Source organism: Acartia tonsa, chromosome 6 (genome assembly GCF_053477335.1).
Source record: "Acartia tonsa isolate MP-2025a chromosome 6, ASM5347733v1, whole genome shotgun sequence".
Taxonomy (NCBI): domain Eukaryota; kingdom Metazoa; phylum Arthropoda; class Copepoda; order Calanoida; family Acartiidae; genus Acartia; species Acartia tonsa.
In genome coordinates, this window is record NC_137265.1 from 4,444,616 (window position 1) to 4,468,943 (window position 24,328).

Genomic DNA, 24,328 nt, shown 5'->3' on the forward strand with positions numbered 1-24,328 from the left:
CATATATTTTCACTTCTTGGTTGCACTCTTAGTCTGGGGGGGGGAGGTGGTTAGAATGGTATTTACTTTTTATTAAAAAGCAGAATTTTTGTACTCAGAACCATGTCGCCACAAGAGGTATTGTACATTCCTTCCAAATAGACTAAAACTTTTACTTTGCTAAACGAAAACTTCCCAAAGAACCCTTTGATGTCAGGTTTACAGTCGTTAATTCTATTTTTTAAAATATAAAATTAAAATGCATATAAAAAATCTATTTTAATTTTAAACTGTAAAATTTATAATCTTGTTTATTTATTTTATGCATTTAGCACATGTGTTGAACATTATCCTAATTTCAATATTTTTATGATTTTATTCAGGGATCTTCGGAGATGGGACAATGGAAAATAAATATAATATTTCATTAATTTTAAGAAGGGGTAATTTTGTTTCACATAATTGGAGGTTATCGGTTTTGATGGAGAATAAAATGATTAAGTTATAAACTAAATGATAAGATTCACACTAACATTATATGATTTAAATTGATGAATATAAGTCACTATTTCCTTCTTTAACTAACAACATATGTTTTCAAGAAATTTTAAATAAAAATGTTGATATTTTAAGTTCAATAATACATAGAGATAAATATTTGAACTCTGTTGCTTCCCTGAATATCTATTCAAAGTTTTAAAAACACTCTTTCTCAGTCTTTGACCTAAAAACTTTGTTTTTAATATTAAATTTTGATCAGTAGGTAAAAACTAGCATTGGTATTTTTTTACTTTAGTTTATCTAACTAGTTTAACATAAATTTAATTCATTTTATAGGTTTGTATGTGCAAGCCAAACTATGTTGGGGACCGTTGTGAGCGATGTGGACCCGGTTATTTTGGCAACCCCGAGGAAGTTGGAGGATTTTGTCAACCATGCTCTTGCAATGGAAATATTAACACAACAGGTAAGAGTTTTGCTTTATATTTTGGCAACCCTGAGGAAGTTTTTGATTTTGTCAACCCTGTTCTTGCAATGTAAATATTAACACAACAGGTGAGAGTTCATGCTTTATATTTTGGCAACCCTGAACAAGATGGTGGATTTTGTCAACCATATTCTTGCAATGGAAATATTAACACAACATGTGAGAGTTCATGCTTTATATTTTGGCAACCCTGAGGAAGTTGGAGGTTTTTGTCAACCATGCTCTTGCTATGGAAATATTAACACAACAGGTGAAAGTTCATGCCTTATATTTTGGCAACCCTAAGGAAGTTGGAGGTTTTTGTCAACCATGCTCTTGCAATGGAAATATTAACACAACAGGTGAAAGTTCATGCTTTATATTTTGGCAGCCCTGAACAAGATAGTGGGTTTTGCCAACTATGCTCTTGTATTGGAAATATTAACACAACAGGTGAGAGTTCATACTTTGTATTTTGGCAACCCTGAACAAGATGGAGAATTTTATCAACCATGCTCTTGCAATGGAGTTTATACTTCACATACTTTTAATTTAATAATAACAAGGATGACAACATCCATAAAAGTGATCACTGAAACGGTAGGACAAACATCTTTAACACTTGTAGAGTGTCAGAACCTAATAAGTCTAATACAAATGCATAAGTACAGGGTGTTTCAAGAGAAATGTCTTTTTTTTAAATCTTAATTATGCATAGAAAATGCTTTATATATTTGAAAACCTGTTCTGGGACATTTATGTTTTAAATATTTAAAAATAATTTTTTCAACAAATTATGCCTTAAAAACTGGTTTTTCCAAAGGCCTAATTTTTGAAGATTTATGGATTTAAAGGTTGTGCAAAATGCGCTCATTTTCGAAATTCAAATTGCGCGGCTTATATTAATAGAAGAAAAACGTTATGCATTCCGTTAGAATCGTCATAAGCTCTAGGTTTTGGAAATATAACAACAATTCTTGTACAAAGTATAGTTTAGGCGCTACATGGTAAAATGTTCCATCTTAATAAAAACTTTTCAACATTTTCTCACATTTTTCAACGTAGCTTCTAAACTACAAATATCACAAAAATAGGACGGAGGTACTTACGGAAGGACGGAACTATCCTAATTATAAAAAAGCTTTGCTTTTAAACAATCATTGCTTTAAATGAATTTACATGTCTTTGTAGCTCGACCTACAAAGTTGACTATAGTATAGCTTCGAAAATAAAAAAAATTGTTTTGACATTCTCAAATTTTTAGATCCCAACGCTTGCAACCACCTGACCGGATTGTGCGAGGTGTGTCTGTCCAACACGTACGGCGACAGCTGTGAACGGTGCCAGCCCTGGTTCTATGGGGATGCGGTGACCGCCAAGAACTGCGCACAATGCGACTGTGACCGGGACGGTACGGAGGAATGTGATCACGAGACCGGACAGTGCAGATGTTTCCCCGGTGTTGAGGGGGAGAGATGTGACAGGTAGAAATTATCCGTATTTCGAGTAGTGCTGCTTGCAGGGTGGGAGGGGAGGTGATTGTATATTTTAAATTACACTGGTACCCAAAGTTTTACAAATACGTTATCCTATTCATGTGCTTAAAACATTCGGGTACTTTTATTAAATTTTTATTGGTTGGTTCCAAACTAGTAGTGTCAAAACTTTTCAACCAGTAATTCAATCTTCAAATCTACAATATTGTTTATCACCATTGGGAGTTATCAATTTATAGGACATTTTGATATATTGAGTTCTAAAAGACTTTCGCTGCTATTGGACATAATGAAACTTGTTTTAGATGCAAAGCCGACCATTTTGGATTCCAATATGGCGGCTGTTCGAAGTGTGAGTGTAGTGAAGCCAGTGTTAATACTCAGTGTGATCTGGTTACAGGTAGAGATATACATATAGATAGACAGACAGATATATAGTTAGATAGACAGATAGATAGACAGTCACTTAAACTAACAAAGAGGCAGACAGACAAACGGGCATGCAGAAAGACAGACAGATAGATAGACTGACATACAGACAAACAGACAGACAGACAAACAAACAGACAGACAAATTAATTTATTGATTCTTATTTTTACCAAGGACAATGTCAGTGCAGGCCCGGCGTGACCGGAGCCAAGTGTCGCCGTTGTATGAACGGCTACTGGAACCTGGGGCCAAACGGCTGCGAGACTTGTGGCTGTAACACTGAGTTCGCCGTCGGCGGCGGTTGCAACCAGGGACGGATACTTAAAATAATATTTTACCATGTTGTTCTATGAATGATTATTCCAAAATTAAGATGAATAGAAGGGACGGACCGACCCTAATTATAGAAAAGATTAGCTTTTAAAAATAAGATTTTTGATTTTCAAACTTTACACAATAAAGAATAGTTCTAATTAAGCAAAACTTGTAATAAATAATAGGTATATCTACATGGTAAGGTCATTGTTGTGATAGTTATTTATTGTATCTTAGTATAGACAGTTTTCCGCGGATGTTAAAATTAATTGGACTTGCTATTTCTGTAGTGTTTTACTTTAATGTTTAGACCAACCAAATAACAAATTAATAAAAGTGCCCAAAGGTTTAAGTATCGGTCATGCGTAGGTTACCGGTCAATGTGAGTGTTTGCCCGGTGTAGTCGGTCAGAACTGTGACCACTGCCCGGACAACTGGATCCTCATCATGAATGAAAACCGGACCACCCGCCCAGAATGGAAGGTTCCATTTGACTATGAGGAAGGTTGGTATTTATATTATATATATATTCAGAGATCTTAAGATTATGATTATTGAAATTAAACGTCCCCAAAGTTTTTTATCAAACTTTGGGTAGTAGTATAGTTTACCATGGAGGGATGGGACATGTGACTGTAAATTACACTGGTCCCCAATATTTTATAATTTCGTTCTCAAATTCGTTTGATCAAAAACCTTTTTTTTCCCTGAATTATGATTGGTTGGTTTGATTTCCACTAATTGTTTTCATCTATAGAAAATGTACTTTTTATCATCATTGGGGATATACACGATTTTTTTCCATTACCATATCCCATAAGATCTCTTCTTACAGTCCAATATCTGATGTATACGGCTACTCAAGGGACCTCAAGGCTTTTCATTTCGAGGGAGGTAAAATGAGGTATTTCAAAGGTTTGGGGGGGGAGGGGGGGGGGGGTTAAACACCCCTTTACTCTCCACCCTTGGAAGTCTATGGGCTTTAATTTATTTAGATAATTAAATTTAAAGCACTTTGAATTTAGCAAAACATTTGATTTCTATAGTAAATGATATTTATTAAATAAAGGGAAAATTCTGCAAACTATTTTTACTTCACAAATCTAAGGGATAAGACAATGGATGATAAATTTATGTACTTCCCCAATGTTGATGAACAAAATCATCACTTTAATAGAATTAATTTTGAGTTCAATGGTTTTTACACTTTTAGTTTATACCAACCAATCAAGATTATTATTAAAAGTCCCCAAAATCGAATGGGAACGTGATTATAAAACTTTGGTTAAAACAAAGATTTAAACTCAAATATCCCCTCCCTGCTAATTCTAGATCTGTATGTTTCTCTGTCTTTCTATCTTTGTATCTGTCCATCTATCTATCTATCTGTCTAACTGTCTGTCTATCTGTCTATCTATCTATATATCATTCTTTCTTACTTTCTCTATCTATCTATCTGTATATCTATCTATCTCAGGTTGTTTCCCCTGCTCCTCCTGTGTTGTGGACCTGATGGAGAGCCTGAACGAGATCATCACCGACCTCTCCCCCATCATGGAGGAGTTCAAGGAAACAGAGAAAAGCTACTTTGCCTACAAACGCCTCAACTTCATCGACAAAGAGATTGACCAACAGGTGCTGGGCATCGCGCTGCTCGACCCCGTCAAGGCCAACCGGCGGATCAAACCGCTGGCGGACAGGATCAACGCGCTGCTGCTCAAGTCCGGCTCGCTGAATGTGGACTTTAAGCTGAATATGATGAAGGAGTTGACTGAGCAGTCGGGTGAGTTGTCTGTGGATGGCAGCAATGCTGTGGCCGAGATGGGTGAGGTTGGAGTCAATATCATGAAGGTAGGATGGATACTTATTTTCAGTATGGCTTTGATACCGATTGATATCCGGTGGAAAAGAACTTATCAGAAATACTGAAAAGTCATGTGTAGCATCGTATCACAGAAATTTTCTCCAAAGATTAAAACAAAAATCATAAAATCAATACCAGTTTTATTATCCAAAGCCTTCGGCCCCTCGGGTCTAACAAAACTAAATTCAATCATATAAGTTTTAATTTTAATATCTGCGGAAATCTGTCTATAATGCGATGCGATAACTAAATATAATCAAGCTTAGATTAAATACAACTTAGACAATAGCTATAAAAGTCTATTGAACAAAGAGACATCCTACTATAAACAAACATTTCTTATTATAATTTATTTAGGTAATTGAAGATGTGAACGCAGTGTCTGAATATTTAGCGGAGGGTGCGCCCACCAAAGAACTCCTTGACACCTCGATCAAACGCGGTCAAGAGCTGCTCGCCGCCATGACCGGCAAAGATTTCAGCAATGCGCGCGCCAAGGTCGTTACGGAGCGCGAAGCGGCACGAAAACTGGTCAACACGGTCAAGGAATGGGCCAAGCCGATTAATGATTTCAAGGATGATGTGAATAAGACTATGAGGATGTTGACAAAGTTTGAGAGAAACCTGGAGGATCTGCACAACCAGACAGTAGCGGCGGATGCCATGGCGTCAGAGGCCATTGCTGGCAACTGGAGGACTACGCCACAGGCACAGACCAAAATTGCAAGGTGGAGTAAAAGTTTTATTACAAAAGTGTTTAGTTATACTATTACTTGAATGTTGCACAAGATTTTCATGTACTACAGCTGGCTAAAATAACGATTCACCCATACTGGATAGACGTATTGACCAATAAGTGATTTACATGTTAGCAATCTAAAGTGACGACAAATTTTTCCCTGTCATAATATCCACGTATACGTAGGTATTCTATATCCATTGTTATTTTTCACTTAAATCACCCACAAAAATATAGTTTTTTACCACTGCACATTGGGGCAAATCAACCAAAAAGGGGATTTAATTATTTAGTACCCTTAAAATTCATCTCACAAAAATTTCATTTAATACTTTTTTGTAGGTAATTTAAAAACAAACAAATTTGCTTTTATGTTTTTTTCTGTCATTTGAAAGGAACATGGAGATAAAGGTCATTTTATGAAGGTAGATAGAAAATTACCAGATTAACCCCTCCCGAAAATAGCCCCACCTTACCCTTTCTATCTATCCATCAATCTATACATCTATCTATCCATATATCTATCCATCTATCTATCCATCTATCAATCCATCTATCTATCCATCTATCTATCCATCTATCTATCCATCTATCTATCCATCTGTCTATCCATCTATATATCGATCCATCTATCTATTCATCAACTATTCATCTCTTTATCCATTAACTATCAATTTATCCATCCATCAATCTATCCCTCTATCTATCCATCCATCTATCCATCTGATTATCCATTTACTTATCCATCTATCTATCCATATATCTAATCATCTATCTATTCATCTAAATATCTATCCATCTATCTATCCATCAACTATCTTGAATTTCGTGTTTAAAATGTCTAATTAGAGGTTTTGGTTATCAGAGCAATATGAGAATTTTTTAGTAGCGCAGCTACCCTATCACTAGCTTTTTGGGCCCTTTAAAGTGCAACTATGTCAATTGTAGTCCGTTTTTAGTGTTTAAAGTGTCAAATTTGGGGTCATGGAATTCATTTCAGTAGGAGGGGAGGGGATGGTGTAAATGGGGGTGGATGGGGATCCTTATTTTAGCAAGCTACAAGTTTCACTTTATTTTTATGTTTAATAAATCCATTATAAATGTGGGCATGATTAACATAAATTTTTATTAACTAATATCTATATTTATAATGATATTATGATTCTTGTTTACTGTTTATATGTATACTAGCGGCTTCGCCCCTAGCCTCTAGGTGATTTGCCCCAAGAGGTAATTAAACAAGGATGACAACATCCATGAAAGAAGCGAAGCTCTGAAATGGAAGGACAAACGAACATTAACACTTGTGAAGTGTCAGAACTGAATATTAATGCATGTCTATACAAAATTGTAATTAAAACTGATTAAATACATGTTACTGTTTGAGGACATACTGACGTTTTTAGGACTAAATTATAGAGATGCTTCGCTTATAACATTACACCTTATTGAAATAGGAATCAGTATTCAAAAAATCAGATAAATAGGATATTTTTAACATTCAAAACCATTATTTGTTGTCAAAAAAGTAAAAATCAGCTTGTTATAAATGGATGTACGGACTTTCTGGTAACGATTATAGAGTTGCTGTGCTTTCTAAGTCGTACCTAACTGTTGTAGAAATCAGCATGAAAAGTTTGAGATCGATAGGACAATTCTAGCCTGTTTAAGTTAAGTAAAAGAGCTAACTGTACCAGACGTACGGACGGACCGACCCTAATTATAGAAATATAAAAAAAAAATTGGGGGGTTTTTATTTTTGAAAAAGAGCTTTAAACAACCACAGGACCAGTAGATATATTCCCTGAAGAGTAGAATTCAATCGATTTAGTGGTTAGCGAGATCTTAAGGGATGGGCGGACAGACAAACAGGCATCAAGCTACTTTGTATTATATATTAACACCAAGGGATCTAAGGAACAAAACAATAACCGATTAATATGTACATCCCCAATATTGATACATATTTAATTAATTATATTACAAAATTATTTGTCTGTAGATGAGAATTAGTGGTTGAAAAGTTTTGACACTCATCTTAATGAACCAACCAATAAAAAATTTCCTGAAGTTCTTATGCTAACGAATATAAAAACGTTATTATAAAACTTTGAAGTTTGGGGACTAGTGTAATTAACAGTCCCCTCCCTTTCTAAATAAAACTGCTGATGTTAAACATGAATACCATGTAACTACATAATTTAAAATCAAAGCATTACCAATAGACAGACAGATAGACTACTTGCTAATTCCAATTTAGAATGATTATAAGAACCTCACGTTATTTGCATATTAACTTTACGTTTCCGCAGTGAGGTAGGGGACATTGGCCTGTTTATAACACTAGTCCCCAAAGTTTTACAGTTGTGTGTTCAAACGTTTTAACTACTAACTTTAATCTACACAAGGGGTAATTTTGTGTATTATCATTGGGGATGTACAACAATTTATTGGCCTTTGTCTTATCCCTTTAGATCCCTGATATTTGTACTAATCTATAGAAACGATTATTCAGTTACATTAAAACATCAAACATAAAAAGGTTTAGATTTAGGTTTAGCCTTCCCCCCCTTCCTCCCGTCTCCATCATTTAGTGCAATAGAACTTGAAAATATTCATTATCAACTTTAATTCAAAGTCTAATCAAATAAATATTTCTTATAACTATATTTTTGCGTCTTTTATCTATATGTATTACATCTTTCATGTTGACTTTAAAAGCGCATTTAAAAGATTTTCCTAACAAAGTTTTCGTGCACCCAGCCTCAGAAAACGCGCTAAAAACCCCTACGGGGGCGCGGGGGGGTAAAAGAAACCAGTACTGGCGATTAAAATATGTCTTAGGGTAATCAAATATCGTTTTTTTAGCCGGCGACACCCGGCGAAAACATGTTTCCTCTTTTTGTCTTCTAAAATGTTGATTAAAAAACAAACAAAAATAAACTAAAATCTTGACTTCAACTATAATTATTTAGGACTAATTTCTTCAATTTGTGTTTTTTTCTTTTATACTGTCAAAATATATGTAATGCATGACTCATCAGAAGTTATTTTGTCTAATTACGTTAATTCTAAGAGATTTTATAATACTTTTAAAATTGTTGGTGAAACACAAAAAGTATGCCTTTTTCTGTAAGAAAATTTTTGCATTTCTTGACTTCCATGCATTAGAATGCTTACTTAAAAAGCGTATTTTTACGATTCCTTTGAAATCTGATGTACATTGGGTATGCTAATACTCATAGAATGTTTAAAACTTGATTTGGGGGTGGTGAATTGTTGCCCCTTGTTGCCCCTATGTGCACTGATATAATTTGAAAGTATACAAATCTTTTTTTCTCTTCAATAAGTTACTAATTGTACATGGTGGTTATGAGCTGAGAAAGAAAATTCTCGGCAGTCGACAGTAAGCCTCAGTGAAATCAACCTTATATTATTTTGAAAATCAGTTTGAAGTCTAAACCTGATCCAAATATGGCAATCCCTCTTTCCAAAAAAATTTAAAACATCAAAAAGAGTTTAAATTGGACGCTTTGTCGCGGCTGACGAACATTGATTAGAATTACTTAAAATATTTGATATGCTAGGCTTTTTGTAGGTTTTGTAATCTCTGTTATTTTACAGGATCAACCAGCTGCACGAGGAATCCAAGAAAAAGCTGCAAGCTGGCAGAAACATGATTGAAGAAGGTAAAATTAGGGTTGGGCCGGATATCCGGCCTTTTTCAATCTCTGGGCGAATACCGGATGTTGAAACTGTCCGGATACCAGATATCCGGCCAAAAAAGTATCTGGCCCAACCCTAGATAAATTACATATCCTATATACTAAAGTAACAGGTTGTCTATATGTATGTAACTGTACAGATTGATTCTTCCAGTATTTTAAAAGAAATTTTCCAATAAAAAAACCCTGCAGAAGTTCTATCCAAATATAAAAGTAATAGGATCTCTGTTTGTCAGTCTGTCTGTACCGAAGTATCTTGCTAACCGATGAACCGATATGGTCCTCCTTTACTGTGTTGCTTCTCATAGGTCCTGAGAAGCTTTTTTCCTACAAACAAGGGTGCCAAAACTTTAGATGTCCTCTACTTTTTTTCTCTACTCTTCCAATGTGGAGAGGGAGGGGACATTGGTTGTTAATTACACCAGTCCTCAAAGTTTTATAATAATGTTTTCTTATTCGTTGACTTAACTTTATTGAATTTTTTTTGTTGGTTTATTAAATTGAGTGTCCAAACGTTTCAACGACAACTTGTAATCTTCAGAAGTGGTACTTTTTTGTAACATCATTGGGGATGTATTGTACATCAATTTGTAGGCCATAGTCTTATCCCTTTCGATCTCTGCTTTCAATGTGCATCAATTATTCCTCAGGTGAGAAGTTCAACGCTGCAGCTGACACAGCCTACAGCGACGTATCTGCTGCAAATGACGAGCTGGACGACTACGCGGACAGATTCAGTGACAGGCAGCGGGATTATGAAAACGAGCGCGAGTACATGTTCGACCTAGAACGGCAAGCTGCCATCAAGGCGGCCGACCTTGAATATTCTGCCTCGGAGTTGAAGAATATCGCCGAGAACTCAAAGCTGCCGGCCCAGAATGCGCTGCAGGCCGCCATGTCATATGAGAAGATTCTTTCGCAGATCACCGAGTCGGATGCTATGGCCACTGAAGCTCTGGAGAATGCGGATGAGTCCTTCCAGATGAGTGATGGAGTTGCTACTAAGGTTTGTATTTTTTAATCCAGAGAGGGAGGGGACATTGGGCTTTTTATTACACTGGGATATTAGGCTGTTTATTACACTAGTCCCCAAAGTTTTATGATAATGTTTTCTTACTGTTGATCTAACAACTTTTAGGACTTGCTGTTTTTTACCCTTTTGACAACAACCTATTTTAAGATATAATTATTGCATTCATTAGATTTTTGTAATGATGATTCCTATGACAAAAAGGTACAATTAATATTATAAGCGAGAAATCTCTATAATCAAATCATAAAATGAAAGTATGCCCTTAAAGAGTATCTTGTACTTCAGCAGTTTTGCAACAAATTTACCTACCATTTTGATTTATATTCTGCGTATTCAGTTCTACAAGAGTTATTGGCTGTTTGTCCTTCCTTCTAATTTTAGAGCTTCGTTTTTAGGATGTTGTCATTCTTGTTTAGGTGAACAATGCTATGAAGGATATAGAGAAGATGTATGAGGATTCTGTAAATACTGAAGCTACTGTTGACAATGATATTATTATTCTTGTTTAGGTGAACAATGCTATGAAGGATATAGAGAAGATGTATGAGGATTCTGTGAATACTGAAGCTACTCTTGACAATGATTTTATTATTCTTGTTTAGGTGAACAATGCTATGAAGGATATAGAGAAGATGTATGAGGATTCTGTGAATGCTGAAGCTACTGTTGACAATGATATAATTATTCTTGTTTAGGTGAACAATGCTATGAAGGATATAGAGAAGATGTACGAGGATTCTGTGAATGCTGAAGCTACCGTTGACAATGAACTTGAACCTATTCTCAGGTTAGAGACTTTTTTTATTCGGCACGCTTCGCGTGTTCAAAGCAGACTTTTATGGCCCACAGGACCTCAATAACAATGGTCTTGAAAACGTTTATGCTCTGCTCTTTTGCAGGGAGGGAGGGGACATTGGGCTGTTTATTACACTAGTCCCCAAAGTTTAATTATAACGTTTTCTTTTCTTATTCGTTCATTAAGATGAATGTCCAAACGTGACAACCACTAATTGTAATCTACAGAAGGGGCTATTTTGTGTATCATCATTGGGGATGTACATCAACTTATCCCTTTAGAGTCCTGCACATATTTTTTATATAGATCCTCTGCAGCTCAAGTAGAAGATGTGAATAGAGTTACCAAGGACATCAAACAGAAGCTTGGAGCCATTTCTAAACAGGTAATCTATATTATACATATAAGTAATTAGTTTTGATTGGTTGGTTCCACTTTTCATCTTTAATTATAATCTACAGAAGGGTAAATTTGCTTATCATCATCAGGAAAGTACCTGAATTTATCACTCATTGTGTTTCCATTGTCTTGTTTAAAATGAAGCATAGTGCCTAATAAGAAATGATGTCATACAATACAAATGACCAATACTAGGCCAGTATACATTTATATTGGCTGCTAAAGGGTAAATGTATTCTGAGCTGTCATTGGTCATTTGTATTTTGTAATATATAGCGTTATTTTTTATTAGGCACTTTAAGCTGCTTCGTTAAAAATGCCTAGAAAACAAGTAACATTATTTAACTAGGTTGAGAAGATGGGAGATCTTAGTGACGTGATTGAGGAGACTAAAGAGAAGGCCAGCAATGCTCAGACTGATGCTCATTATGCTCTGACATCCATCAATGCCAGGTAGTTAATTTTAACTTTTACTTAAGAATTTATTTATTCTACCATCAGATAGGAGACATGAATCCTATTATATAATGAAGTAAGGTTTTTTTGTCTGTAGCTTATGATTTCGATGACTACTGAACCGATTTTATGGAAACTTCATATTGGTCTCTGGAAAGTTTTAGGCCATTTAATTTTTATATCTAAGTTCTGGTTTAGGATATATGTTCTACTTTCCTTACGTTTTTGAATACATAGCTCCTAGAAGCTAGGAGCACAGCCACTAGTAGTAATAAGCCTAGTTACAAACATATGGATCATTGAATATTAAATGCTTTGCGAAATTCAAAGTGCATCTAATTTATTTTAGAGATAATGGTAAAAAAAAAGAATAGAAAATGAGCGTTTGTGGTTCATTTGCGATATAATTTAAACAATCTTTTTTCTACGCAACTGATCCTTTATTCTATCTTTATATCAGGGCTAAAGGTATCAGTGATAAGAAGGCTAATGCTTACAACCTGCGGGACTTATTTATATTTAAATATATCAGGGCTAAAGGTATCAGTGATAAGAAGGCTAATGCTTATAACCTGGGGGACTTATTTATATTTATATCAGGGCTAAAGGTAACAGTGATAAGAAGGCTAATGCGTACAACCTGCGGGACTTATTTATATTTATATCAGGACTAAAGGTATCAGTGACAAGAACTCTAATGCTTATAACCTGCGGGACTTATGTATTTATATTTATATCAGGACTAAAGGTATCAGTGATAAGAAGGCTAATGCTTACAACCTGCGGGACTTATTTATATTTATATCAGGGCTAAAGGTATCAGTGATAATAAGGCTAATGCTTACAATCTGCGGGACTTATTTATATTTATATCAGGGCTAAAGGTATCAGTGATAAGAAGGCTAATGCTTACAATCTGCGGGACTTATTTATATTTATATCAGGGCTAAAGGTATCAGTGATAAGAAGGCTAATGCTTACAACCTGCGGGACGAGTATGCAGAAATGAACCTACACCTCGCCAACACAGAAAAATCCCTCACTGACTATGAGACTTCACCAAGCAACAGGGAAACACAGTGATTCATTATTCAAAGTGAAAAAGTACCTCCCCCCTCCCCCGGGACCCCCCCCCCCCCCTTAGTTTTTAAAAAAATATATACGTGTCCCAATGCAAAATTGCATATGTATCTAATAGACATTTAAATGAAAAATTAACAATTAACATAAAATATTACTATTAGATTATGGAAGGTTTATTGACAGTCGGGGTGGGGGGGGGGGGGTGCGGGTTAGGTTAAGTAAGGATAAGAAAGAGACCCCAACGGGTTAAAGCCCCCCTTCAAAAATGTTTTATTTTGTAGAAAAACTTTACAAATTTTTTTTTTGAAAGAAGAGACTTAGAAGAACATTCTTTTTCTGTGGTGTGTTTTCCATGTTTTCTCATAATGTGGTTAACCTATTACCTTCAAAAAATAGCCTAAAGCCAACCCTATTTTATACCACTGTGTGTGTGTGATGTACAGGGACAAGAGGGACGCTTACCAGGACCAGGACATAGCCCTGCGGATCCAGAACCTGGAGCAGAGACGTGACTACATTCTGGCCAAGGGGGAGGGGGTCAACAATCTGATTGGCTCCATCAGAAATAAGATTGGCTCCGTTAGAGATATTCTATCAGGTAATGGGCATAGTTTTAGTAATACTGTCAACGTCACGCGCCTGAAATTGTAGCAAGGGAGAAATGTTTATAAACTCAAAAATATGGCTTTTTATTTATTTTAGTACTTAGCGAAGCTACTCTTTAATTTTATCTTTCTGTCATATTCTTTTCATTTAATGACTCCCCCCCCAAAAAAAAAAAAAAATATTTTTACATTGGGGATAAAATTAACATTTTTTTTTGGATAGGGGGAATACCTCTCTTTATTGTAAAATCCACATTATGAGTTATAGACTTTGAGGTTGGATCGATGTTGTAAAGCACCCAATTTTTCATAAATTTTTTATGGACTTTCTCCCACCACCCCCCAAAAATACTTTTCTGTTTCATTTTCTATTTGCACATTCTTTATCTTTCTAACTTTATTCTTTCTAATTTCTATCATTTTCTATTCACTTAATTATCTATGTTATTAACAGGTATAAAGAATCCTGGAGTAACCTTTACAACTGGCTCCAACCTGGAACTGCAGACTCCAGAGCATATTGAAGATCTGGCCCTGAAGACTGATGTCTCTTTCTATGCCAATATCTCAAACAAGGAACACATTTATTTTTATCTTTCTTATTTTTTGTTTTTTTACTGACTTACCCATGCGGGATCCATACCCTGCAAAGCTTTTTCAACCTTACTTAACCTAACAAAAACCAAAAAAAAATAAAATACTTTTAAGAACTTTAATTCTGGATGATGTGTTTTTTTCTAATTTGTCTTTTAGTTTTTATTCACCATATTACATAATTTTAGTTAAATACAACTTTTGTAAATCCTCATGTTATTAAATTTTGGCATTTTAACAAAACTTAAATGGTGTGCAGGGAGAGGTACATGAGACTGATTTCTTGTTCTACATGGGTAACCTGGAAGAAACATACAAGCTGATACCTACCAGTCTGACTGATGATTTCATGGCTATACAGGTATTTATACATGTGTGGGTGTGTGTGGGTGTGTGTGTGTGCATGCGTGAGTGTGTGTGTTTGTTTTACCTGGGTAACCTGGAGGAGACATACAAGCTTATACCCACCAGTCTGACTGATGATTTCATGGCTATACAGGTATATATACATTTGTGTGTGTTGGTGTGTGTTTTACCTGGGTAACCTGGAAGAAACATACAAGCTTATACCCACCAGTCTGACTGATGATTTCATGGCTATACAGGTATATATACATTTGTGTGTGTTGGTGTGTGTTTTACCTGGGTAACCTGGAGGAAACATACAAGCTGATACCTACCAGTCTGACTGATGATTTCATGGCTATACAGGTATGTACAGCATGACCCTCAAAAAAGTATTTTTAAGCATCTGCAGCCCTTATTTCTCAATGAATTATAAAAAAATGCATATGTCCTTGTTCTCCATAGTATTCCACATAAGTAGATATAAAAATATTTTTTTTACCTCCATTAACACCGGAGATTTTTAGAGCTAAAGTTTTGAAAAAGTGACTGAGGAAAAAGTAACTTTTAACATGAAACGACTTTTTTAGCAAAATTAAGGTAAAAATCCTTTTATTTTTGTTACTAGCAGAAACTTTATACAAAAATGAAATAAAAAATTTAGTTTTTGAGTAAAAAGCATTTTTTTACACATATTTTTTGAGTCTTTTTAGTTTAATGATATTTTGAAAAACTTACTTATTAGGCAAATTTTTTTAAGATTAAAAAACCAAATAAAGCTTTATGAATATAGCAGGAAAATTGTTTTTGTTTCACAATCCTAACATTAATAAGAAAAAAGTTATGAAGAAAATAAAATTAAAACATAATGATTTTTTTGTCTAAAAAGCTTAATTAACCCCCTATTAAATTATTGAGATGTCAGAAAAGTAGGCGGAGCAACTGTCATAATTAATCCTTTTCTCAAATAAGGGTTAATAAATAACCTAAAATTTGCAAATTATCAATTCATTCAGTAGTATTTTTTGCCATTAAAAATTTATATTTTTTGGTGGAATAAAAAAGAAATAATTAGTTAACTTGTTTTTCTTTGTGTCTCATTCTTCAGTTGCCAGAAAAACATAACATAACCATCCAAAAAATAAGAGAAACAAAAAAAAATTCTTTTTCTCAGTCACTTTTTCAAAACTTTAGCTCTAAAAATCTCCGGTGTTAATGGAGGTAAAAAAAATATTTTTATATCTACTTATGTGGAATACTATGGAGAACAAGGACATATGCATTTTTTTAAAATTCATTGAGAAATAAGGGCTGCAGATGCTTAAAAATACTTTTTTGAGGGTCATGCTGTATACATTTATGTGCTTGTTTGTGTGTCTGTGTGTGTGAGTGTGAGGGTGTGTTTTACCTGGGTAACCTGGAGGGGACATACAAGCTTATACCCACCAGTCTTACTGATGATTTCATGGCTATACAAGTATTTATACATTTGTGTGTGTGTGTGTGTGAATGTGGGTGTATGTTTTACCTGGGTAACCTGAAGGAGACATACAAGCTTATACCCACCAGTCTTACTGATGATTTCATGGCTATACAGGTATTTGAACATTTGTGTTTGTGGGTGTGTGGGTGTGTGGGTGTGTGTGTGTGAGTGTGAGTGTAAGAGTGTGTTTTACCTGGGTAACCTGGAGAAGACATACAAGCTGATACCCACCAGTCTTACTGATGATTTCTGGCTCCACAGGTATGTATACATTTGAATGTATGTATGTGTGTGAGTGTGAGGGTGTGTTTTACCTGGGTAACTTGGACGTGACATACAAGCTGATACCCACCAGTCTTACTGATGATTTCATGGCTATACAGGTATTTATACATTTGTGTGTGTCTTTATATTCATGTATTATATGGGAATCATATTTATTTTATAAATATTTAGTAACTGAAATCTTTTTGTCTTGGTATTTTTTAGACTAATTGCAACCTTAATATTTTACCAACTTATCAAAAATTTGGCCATATTGAAACAAAATTTTATTTAAAATATCAAACTGTTTTCAAACCTTTCCCTCTCATTTATGATTATTACCCAGTTGAAGGAAAAATAGGTGATTTTCTAGCTGAATAATTGTGAAGATGATTAAAGTCCCTCCACAGATTATGACGTCATACAAAAGAATAGCCAATGAGAGGCAAGCATACACTGTAATTGACTAATGGTAAAATTTATGCTGGCCTCTTATTGGTTATTCTATCGTATGACGTATAATCTGAGGAGGGACTTTAATCAACTTCACTAATTGTCTTACAAATGAATGTAATTTACTTTTTTTAAGGTGAACAAAGAAGGGTATGTGACCCTGATCATTGATTTGGGAGCCGGGGCTCAAACCATCACCTCTGAAGTTCCTGTCATCTACAATGATTGGATTCAGATTCAGGTAGATATTGTTATATTAAAATCTTTGAAAGGTATAATATAAAAATTATAAAAAAAAAATGGGGGGGGGGCGGGGGGGTACTCTGTACCCAATATAAACCAAACTAACCTAAAATATATTCTCTTATATATTGTAGTAAGCTTTTTTGTCTGTAACCGCTGAACCGAGATGGTTCTCCTTTACAGTGAAGCTTGTCATTTAGATATATTTTTTTAAAGTCCACCTATGTAAAAATATTGATATGATGTAGGTGAACAGAGTTGGAGCATTGGTGAACCTGACCCTCAGCTTTGAGAAAGAGATTGGAAACATTCAGTCTGAAACAGTCACCACCGTTCTACCCACAATCAACGCTCAGAACCAACCTACAGGTATGTTTTGTGTATGTCTTGTTTGTCTGTCTGAACAGTCACTACAGACCATAAACGAAAAGTATCAACTTACAGGAAAGTCTGTTTTTGTCTGTCTGTATTTATGTATCTTTGGCAGTATTTGTATGTCAGTCTGTCTGTCTGTCTGAAACAGTCACTACAGTTCTACCCACCATCAACGCCCAGAACCAACCTACAGGTATGTTTTGTGTCTGTCTTGTTTGTCTGTCTGTCAGTCTTCCTGTTTGTCTGTCTGTCTGTCTGAACAGTCACTAACGTCCTACAGACCATAAATGTAAAGTATCAGCATACAGGAAAGTCTGTTTTTGTCTGTCTGTCTGTTTGTCAGTCTCTATTTATGTATCTTTGGCAGTATTTGTATGTCAGTCTGTATGTCTGAAACAGTCACTAGAATTCTATCTACCATCAACGCTCAAAACAAACCTACAGGAAAACCTGTTTTTGTTTGGCTGTCAGTTTGTCTATCTATCTATTTATCCATCTATCAATACATCCAACAGTTTATCTATTTGTCCATCAATCTATCCAACCATCAAACCATTTATCTAACTAACCATCTATCTATCTATCCATCCATCCATATACAATGTATATGTGCAATAATTCCAATAATCTAATACCATATATCTTTCTAACCATCCATCTATAATACAAAGTAGCTTGATGTCTGTCTGTCCGTCCGTCCGTCCGTCCGTCCGTCCGTCTGAAGCTTAAGATCTCAGTAACCACTGATCAGATTGGATTCTACTCTTCAGGGTATATACCTATTGGTCCTGTGGTAGTTTTAAGCTATTTTCTTGGGAGGTGGGACATCCCCAACCCCCCCAAAATTGAAAATTTCCCCTAAAAGAAAAAAATTTTTAAAAAGTTTTTTATGTTTTTATATATTCTTATATTTTTTTATGCTTTTTTATACTTTTTTATATTTAAATTTTTTTTTCTTTTTAAATTTCTTTTCTTCTTTTAAACTTTGTTTTATCAAATTAAAAAGATTGAGAAACCTTACTTCTCCTGTAGGGGCAAAGCCCTAAAAAGGCTAATAACAAAAATTTTTTTAAAAACATTAAAAAAGAGAAAAAATTTTATGGTTTAAAAAAATATAAATAAATATAAAAAGTTTTAAAGAGGTATAAAGAGTTTTAAAATGTTATAAAATACAGAAAACAAAAAAAATGTAAACTAATTTTTAAAATTCTCCATTGAAACTTTAGGTATAAAATCCCCTAGAGGCTAGGGGCGAAACCGCTAGTATATATATATATTATCCAACCATCTATCTATCAATCAATCTATCTAGGCTCCGTATTCAACCTGAACAAGGAGTACTCCAAGATCTTTGTCGGCGGTTTCCCCACGGAGCAGAAGGTGCAGGGCGAGATCACCTCTACGGACATGGAGGGGCAGATCGAAGGCCTGACCATCGGTGGAAAGTCTGTCGGCCTGTGGAACCTTAAGCGCTATGAGAGGATTGAAGGTGCTAACTCCAGGTAAGAAGATATTAGATTGTCAGATGTCGGGTTCGAGTCCGGCAAGAATCCTAACGGATAAGACGCTGGACTTTAAATTGATGATTGTACAGTGTACACCTCCAATTATGATATACAGAATAATATTAAAAATTAAAGCATTAAATTGTAAGGTGTCAGGTTTAAGTCCTTACAGGTATTTTAGTGGATAAAACAATGGATAAAAGTATAGATGTATATACAGATAACTACTTCCCTCCCTTTTTCAATGTCCTTTTTTGTCTGCTACCAAATTAATTCTTGCTACTTGGCTGTGTTAATATCCTCAACACCATTGGTTGATTTTCAATGACCCAATTGTGGGTCGGCACAAGGACATTTAGATGTGGAGATACAGTTATTTAACCCTTTCTCTCTCTAGTGTTTTACTTTACGTTTAGACCAACCAATTAACAAATTGATAAAAGTGCCCAAAGGTTTAAACAAACTAATTATAGAAAAAAAATTGTAAAACTTTGGATACCAATCAAATTTCCAGTTCAATATCTCCTCCCTCCCTGGATTTCGTCTTTTATCAAAGTTTAAACTAGATATGACTAATCTATCAAATGAATGTGTTTAGGAACAAGTTCATGATGGCCACATCCAATGAGGCAAAGTTCAAGGGCGATGGATACATTTCTTTGGATACTACTAACTTCTATACTGATGGAGAATCTAGCACTATATCTCTTAGAATTAGACCAGTAAGTAAATAGATAGATAGATAATCTATGTATATGGAATCATGGATAGATAATCTAGATAGATAGATAGATAATCTAGATAGATGGATAGACAATATAGAAAGATAGATAGATTGTTATGTATACCTCATATGATACAACTAACTTCTGTACAAATAGAGAATCTAGCACTTTATCTCTTAGGATTAGATAAATATATAGATAATATAATCTAGAAAGATGGATAGACAATATAGAAAGACAGGTAGACAGGTAGATATTCCTCATAACTTCTAACCAACTAGCCATCTAATTATCTATCTATCTTCATATCTATCTGTGTATCTATATTGTCTATCTATCTGTTTTTCTATCTATCTATCCTAGGACTCAGACACAGGTATGATCCTGTACCTGTACACTGTACAGCTAGGATGTGCCCCAGCAGTACCTGAGATCTATCTATTAATCTGTCTATCTATAAATTTATCTAACCTAGGACTCAGACACAGGTATGATCCTGTACCTGTACAGCCAGGATGTGCCCCAGCAGTACCTGTCGCTGAACCTGGAAAACGGATACCTGGTCTTCAGATTTGCCACCACTGAAACTGTCGAGGTGAGATAATCATCCTTATATGAACCGCTGAACGGATGTGGTTGTCCTTTTTAAAGTGAAGTTTAGCTTCTCATAGGTCAATGGAAGATTTATAACTATTTAAGAGAAATCTACCCTAGAAAAAACTGAAAATAGAATTGATTTCAAATTTTATTCATATCTTTTAGAAAAATTAATCTTTATAGGAGCTCCAAATTCTTCCTTTGACCCCCCAAAAAACTATGATTTTGCTAGACTCCTAAAATAGACCTGTACATAATTAGTCCTAATTTTTATGTATTTATTTACCCAACAGTGCGTTGGTTACAACTGAAACTACTTTTTAGTAGCGAGTCTATTCTATAATTTACTTTAAACGCTAAAGGAGAAATTTTGAATATGAAAAAAAGCTTGACTTAGTCCTTCAGTTTGTCAGTCATGCTACAGAACATTAAAACATTCCTTTTCGTGGCAACGCCCCTTAAGGGGCGATTTGTCGTATTTTTAAAATAGCTTTTAATAGGTTATTTTAGGTTAGGTTATATTGGGTTAGGTGATTATCCCGTAGGGTTAGAGCCCCCTAGAAGGGGCTAGAAATAGGAGAAAAGCTACTGTGAAAATACGAAGAATCGCCCCTTAAGGGGCGTTGCCACGAAAGTGACTATACTTGATTTACGACAACTGAACATCTGTTAGATCAAATCACGTTGTCTATATTTCCATCCATGATATTTCTTGTGCTTCACTATCTATGGATGTTATCATCCTTGTTGTCTAGGTCCGTTCGTCCATCCCTCTGGAGATGAACAAGTGGTACAACGTGAGGCTGGATAGGCTGGACATGATTGGTGGCATTACTGTGGATGGAACTCCGCTTGCCAGGAACTTAGATATTATTGTTCTTGTTGTAGTTATATATTTGGATAATCAATATTTTAATATATGGCTGTTGCACCACATCTTCATGTAATCTAGTAAAGTAATACTCGCAGCTGGCTAAAATAACGATCCCCCCACCACATATTCACCCATTTTACCCCATCGCCTCCACTCTTACTGGCTGATCGAACTGACTAATAAATAGGGTCCATATTAGCACGCTAAATTAACGACAAAATCCACTTATATCCTATATCCATTTGAACCAGCTCATACCAATAACGAAATTAATTCGGAAGAAAATCACTAAACCTATAAGTGTTTTTCAGCTGTCGTTGGGGGGCAACACATCGTAAAATTGATGACCTCTCCATTTGCCCCCCAAATATTATTTTAGATTTATTTTGCTTGTTGGTTATACCTTATTCCTGCATTTGAACATAATATCTAAAAAACCGTCAGAAACGGCATCGAGGGAGCGTCCGGCGTATTCCAGCTGATGACCAACATGTATGTCGGTGGACGGCCGGATGCGGCTGCGGACAGTATGCCCGGCTACTCCGGCTGTGTGGACGAAGTGCGGATTGAGCCGGATTTGGTTGAACTGAAGAAGAATATTGCCAGCAAGAATTATGCCCCTAGGAAAATGATTAGTTTTATTTTCACCAAATGTGTTATAAGCAAAGCATCTCTATGATAACTTCTCGTAGATTAAACAAGGATGACAACATCCATAAGTAGCAAAGCTCAAATATTATGGATGGATATCCGGAAAAAAATTAACTATAGAGTAGTTTCATAAAAACATTAAAGATTTATAATTTGAAAATCTAGGAATCGATCTAGCACCTCATCCAATAAGCAAATCTTAATGAAACTTTGTGGGGATATGTAAATTGCGAACTTATTTAATCCCTAAAAATATCAGCTGTCTATCTTGAATAGGAGTTGAGAAAATCATGAAAACTTTAAAATGTAGGAATCGATCTAGCACCCCAATTAATTGACGAATCATAATGAAACTTGGTGAAAATGTGAAGAATATTAACATGTTTAATCCCTGAAAATTTCAGCCTACTATCTTTTATAGGATCCGAGAAAATCACGTTTCCTCCTTTCTGTCTCAGACGGACGGACATTTCGAATTATAGAGTAGCTTCGCTACTAAAAAATGCACAAAGTAGCAGGGATCTAAAAGGATAAGACAATAGTCGATAAATTGATGTACATCCCCGATGATGATTCACAAAATTAACCCTTCTATAGATTGCAATTAGAAGTTTAGATTTTTAATCAAAAAATGCACAAAATCGCAGGGATCTAAAGGGTTAAGACAATAGTCTATAAATTGATGTACATCCCCGATGATGATACACGAAATTAACCCTCTTGTAGATTGCAATTAGTAGTTGAAACGTTTGGACACTCAACTTAATGGACCAACCAATTAAAAGTCCCGATAGCTGTTAGGCCAACGAATAAGAAACAGTTAAAATAAAACTTACAGACTAGTGTAAAAAAACAGTAAAATGCCCCCCACGGCCTCCCTGGCATTTAGACAAAAAATCTTCAAACCTCGTTAATAGATGTTTCACTTCTAAAAGCATTTTAGAATTGTCCTATCAATTTCAAACTTGATAAGATTTTTCTGTAACTGTTAAGTATGATTTAGAATGCGTTGCAACTTTATAATCATTACTAGCGGCTTCGCCCCTAGCCTCTGGGGGCTTTACCCCAAGAGGTGATAAAAATTTTTTTTTGGGCGAAATACGTAAAAGGACAAAGGAAATCTTATACAAAAAAAATAGCCTGAAACCACCACAGGACCAGTAGGTATATTCCCTGAAGAGCAGAATCCGATCGGTTCAGTGGTTACCAAGATCTTAAGGGACGGACGGACAGACAGACAGACAGACAGACGAACGGACAGACAGACAGACAGACATCGTTCTACTTTGTATTATAGATTAAAGAAAACGTAATGATTTTAAACTTTATTTTTTGGAATATTGATTACTAGATAGATTAGGAACAGTGTTAAAGGCAAAAAAGCTCTATGAAAACTTCTTATAGATTTAAAAGGGAGGGGAAATTGGTGGCTATTTTGTGATATTTTTTTACAAATCATCCACTAATTGTAATCTGCAAAAGGGGTAATTTTGTGTATCTTCATTGGTGGTGTTCATAAATTTATCGGCCATTGTGTTATCCCTTTAGTTCATTAAATAAAGATGGGGTAGAGTTTCGATGATCCAAAAATAGGCGTGAGTAAAAGCACCTTAGCACATTGTTTAAAACTATTTGTATCTTGACTAGTTGTACAATTGAGCCAAAGACGACAGTTTCTTTCAGTGAAGCTTCCCCTGGTTATGTCAAGATGCCTGACATTGTGACAGAGGATTCTTTGACATTCAGCTTTGCTTTCAGGTGAAATATTGGGGTGCTGCCACTTTTACCACTAGCAAAAGTACAGCCACTGTGTTTTTGACAAAAATTGGGTGTGTTTTTGTCAATTTCATTTTTAGCTGTATTTTTGGCAATATTTTTTTTATTCACTGTCAAAATTACACCTTTCTGCTGTCATAAACACAGTTTTACTGTCAAGTTCACACCCATGAAATTCAAGTATGCTGTCAAATTCACAGTTTTGATGACAAAAATACACTTACTTTTAAATTAATATTAACTATAAATATTTTGACCAAGTTGTTAAAACTTATAACTATTAATAATAGATAAATCAATCTACTCAACAATAATTCTATACTTTTCAAAAGAAGTTAACAGACAAATATTGGATATTATAGAGTAGTGTTGCACTAATATTAGAAAAATCTTGTTTTAATTTAACACATTTATTAAATATATAATTTATTTCGTCATGATAATATTGTTGATAATACAAAATACATTTTAATTTTGTGAAGATCTTGACATTGATCGAGTAACCATTCTACAAATAGACTGACCAAAGTCATCAACAAGTTGGGAGCTCATGTCC

At 35.0% G+C, this 24,328-nt stretch overlaps 1 protein-coding gene across 1 annotated transcript in view; it reads left to right on the forward strand.

Annotated features, from left to right (window-relative positions):
- The window catches only part of LanA (laminin subunit alpha), an 86,459-nt gene that overhangs the window by 43,978 nt on the left and 18,153 nt on the right, over nucleotides 1–24,328 (forward strand). Inside the window, exons 54-79 of the mRNA XM_080163000.1 lie at nucleotides 817–946; nucleotides 2,211–2,430; nucleotides 2,748–2,842; nucleotides 3,047–3,181; nucleotides 3,555–3,692; nucleotides 4,665–5,038; nucleotides 5,409–5,779; nucleotides 9,415–9,479; nucleotides 10,166–10,521; nucleotides 11,244–11,335; nucleotides 11,651–11,729; nucleotides 12,093–12,196; nucleotides 13,144–13,278; nucleotides 13,444–13,453; nucleotides 13,679–13,880; nucleotides 14,342–14,461; nucleotides 14,739–14,870; nucleotides 16,544–16,692; nucleotides 17,163–17,267; nucleotides 17,518–17,638; nucleotides 18,957–19,146; nucleotides 19,748–19,871; nucleotides 20,350–20,469; nucleotides 21,227–21,327; nucleotides 21,787–21,965; nucleotides 23,640–23,754. Coding sequence (XP_080019126.1) covers nucleotides 817–946; nucleotides 2,211–2,430; nucleotides 2,748–2,842; nucleotides 3,047–3,181; nucleotides 3,555–3,692; nucleotides 4,665–5,038; nucleotides 5,409–5,779; nucleotides 9,415–9,479; nucleotides 10,166–10,521; nucleotides 11,244–11,335; nucleotides 11,651–11,729; nucleotides 12,093–12,196; nucleotides 13,144–13,278; nucleotides 13,444–13,453; nucleotides 13,679–13,880; nucleotides 14,342–14,461; nucleotides 14,739–14,870; nucleotides 16,544–16,692; nucleotides 17,163–17,267; nucleotides 17,518–17,638; nucleotides 18,957–19,146; nucleotides 19,748–19,871; nucleotides 20,350–20,469; nucleotides 21,227–21,327; nucleotides 21,787–21,965; nucleotides 23,640–23,754 — 3,962 coding nt within the window. The remainder of the gene's footprint in view (nucleotides 1–816; nucleotides 947–2,210; nucleotides 2,431–2,747; nucleotides 2,843–3,046; nucleotides 3,182–3,554; nucleotides 3,693–4,664; nucleotides 5,039–5,408; nucleotides 5,780–9,414; nucleotides 9,480–10,165; nucleotides 10,522–11,243; nucleotides 11,336–11,650; nucleotides 11,730–12,092; nucleotides 12,197–13,143; nucleotides 13,279–13,443; nucleotides 13,454–13,678; nucleotides 13,881–14,341; nucleotides 14,462–14,738; nucleotides 14,871–16,543; nucleotides 16,693–17,162; nucleotides 17,268–17,517; nucleotides 17,639–18,956; nucleotides 19,147–19,747; nucleotides 19,872–20,349; nucleotides 20,470–21,226; nucleotides 21,328–21,786; nucleotides 21,966–23,639; nucleotides 23,755–24,328) is intronic.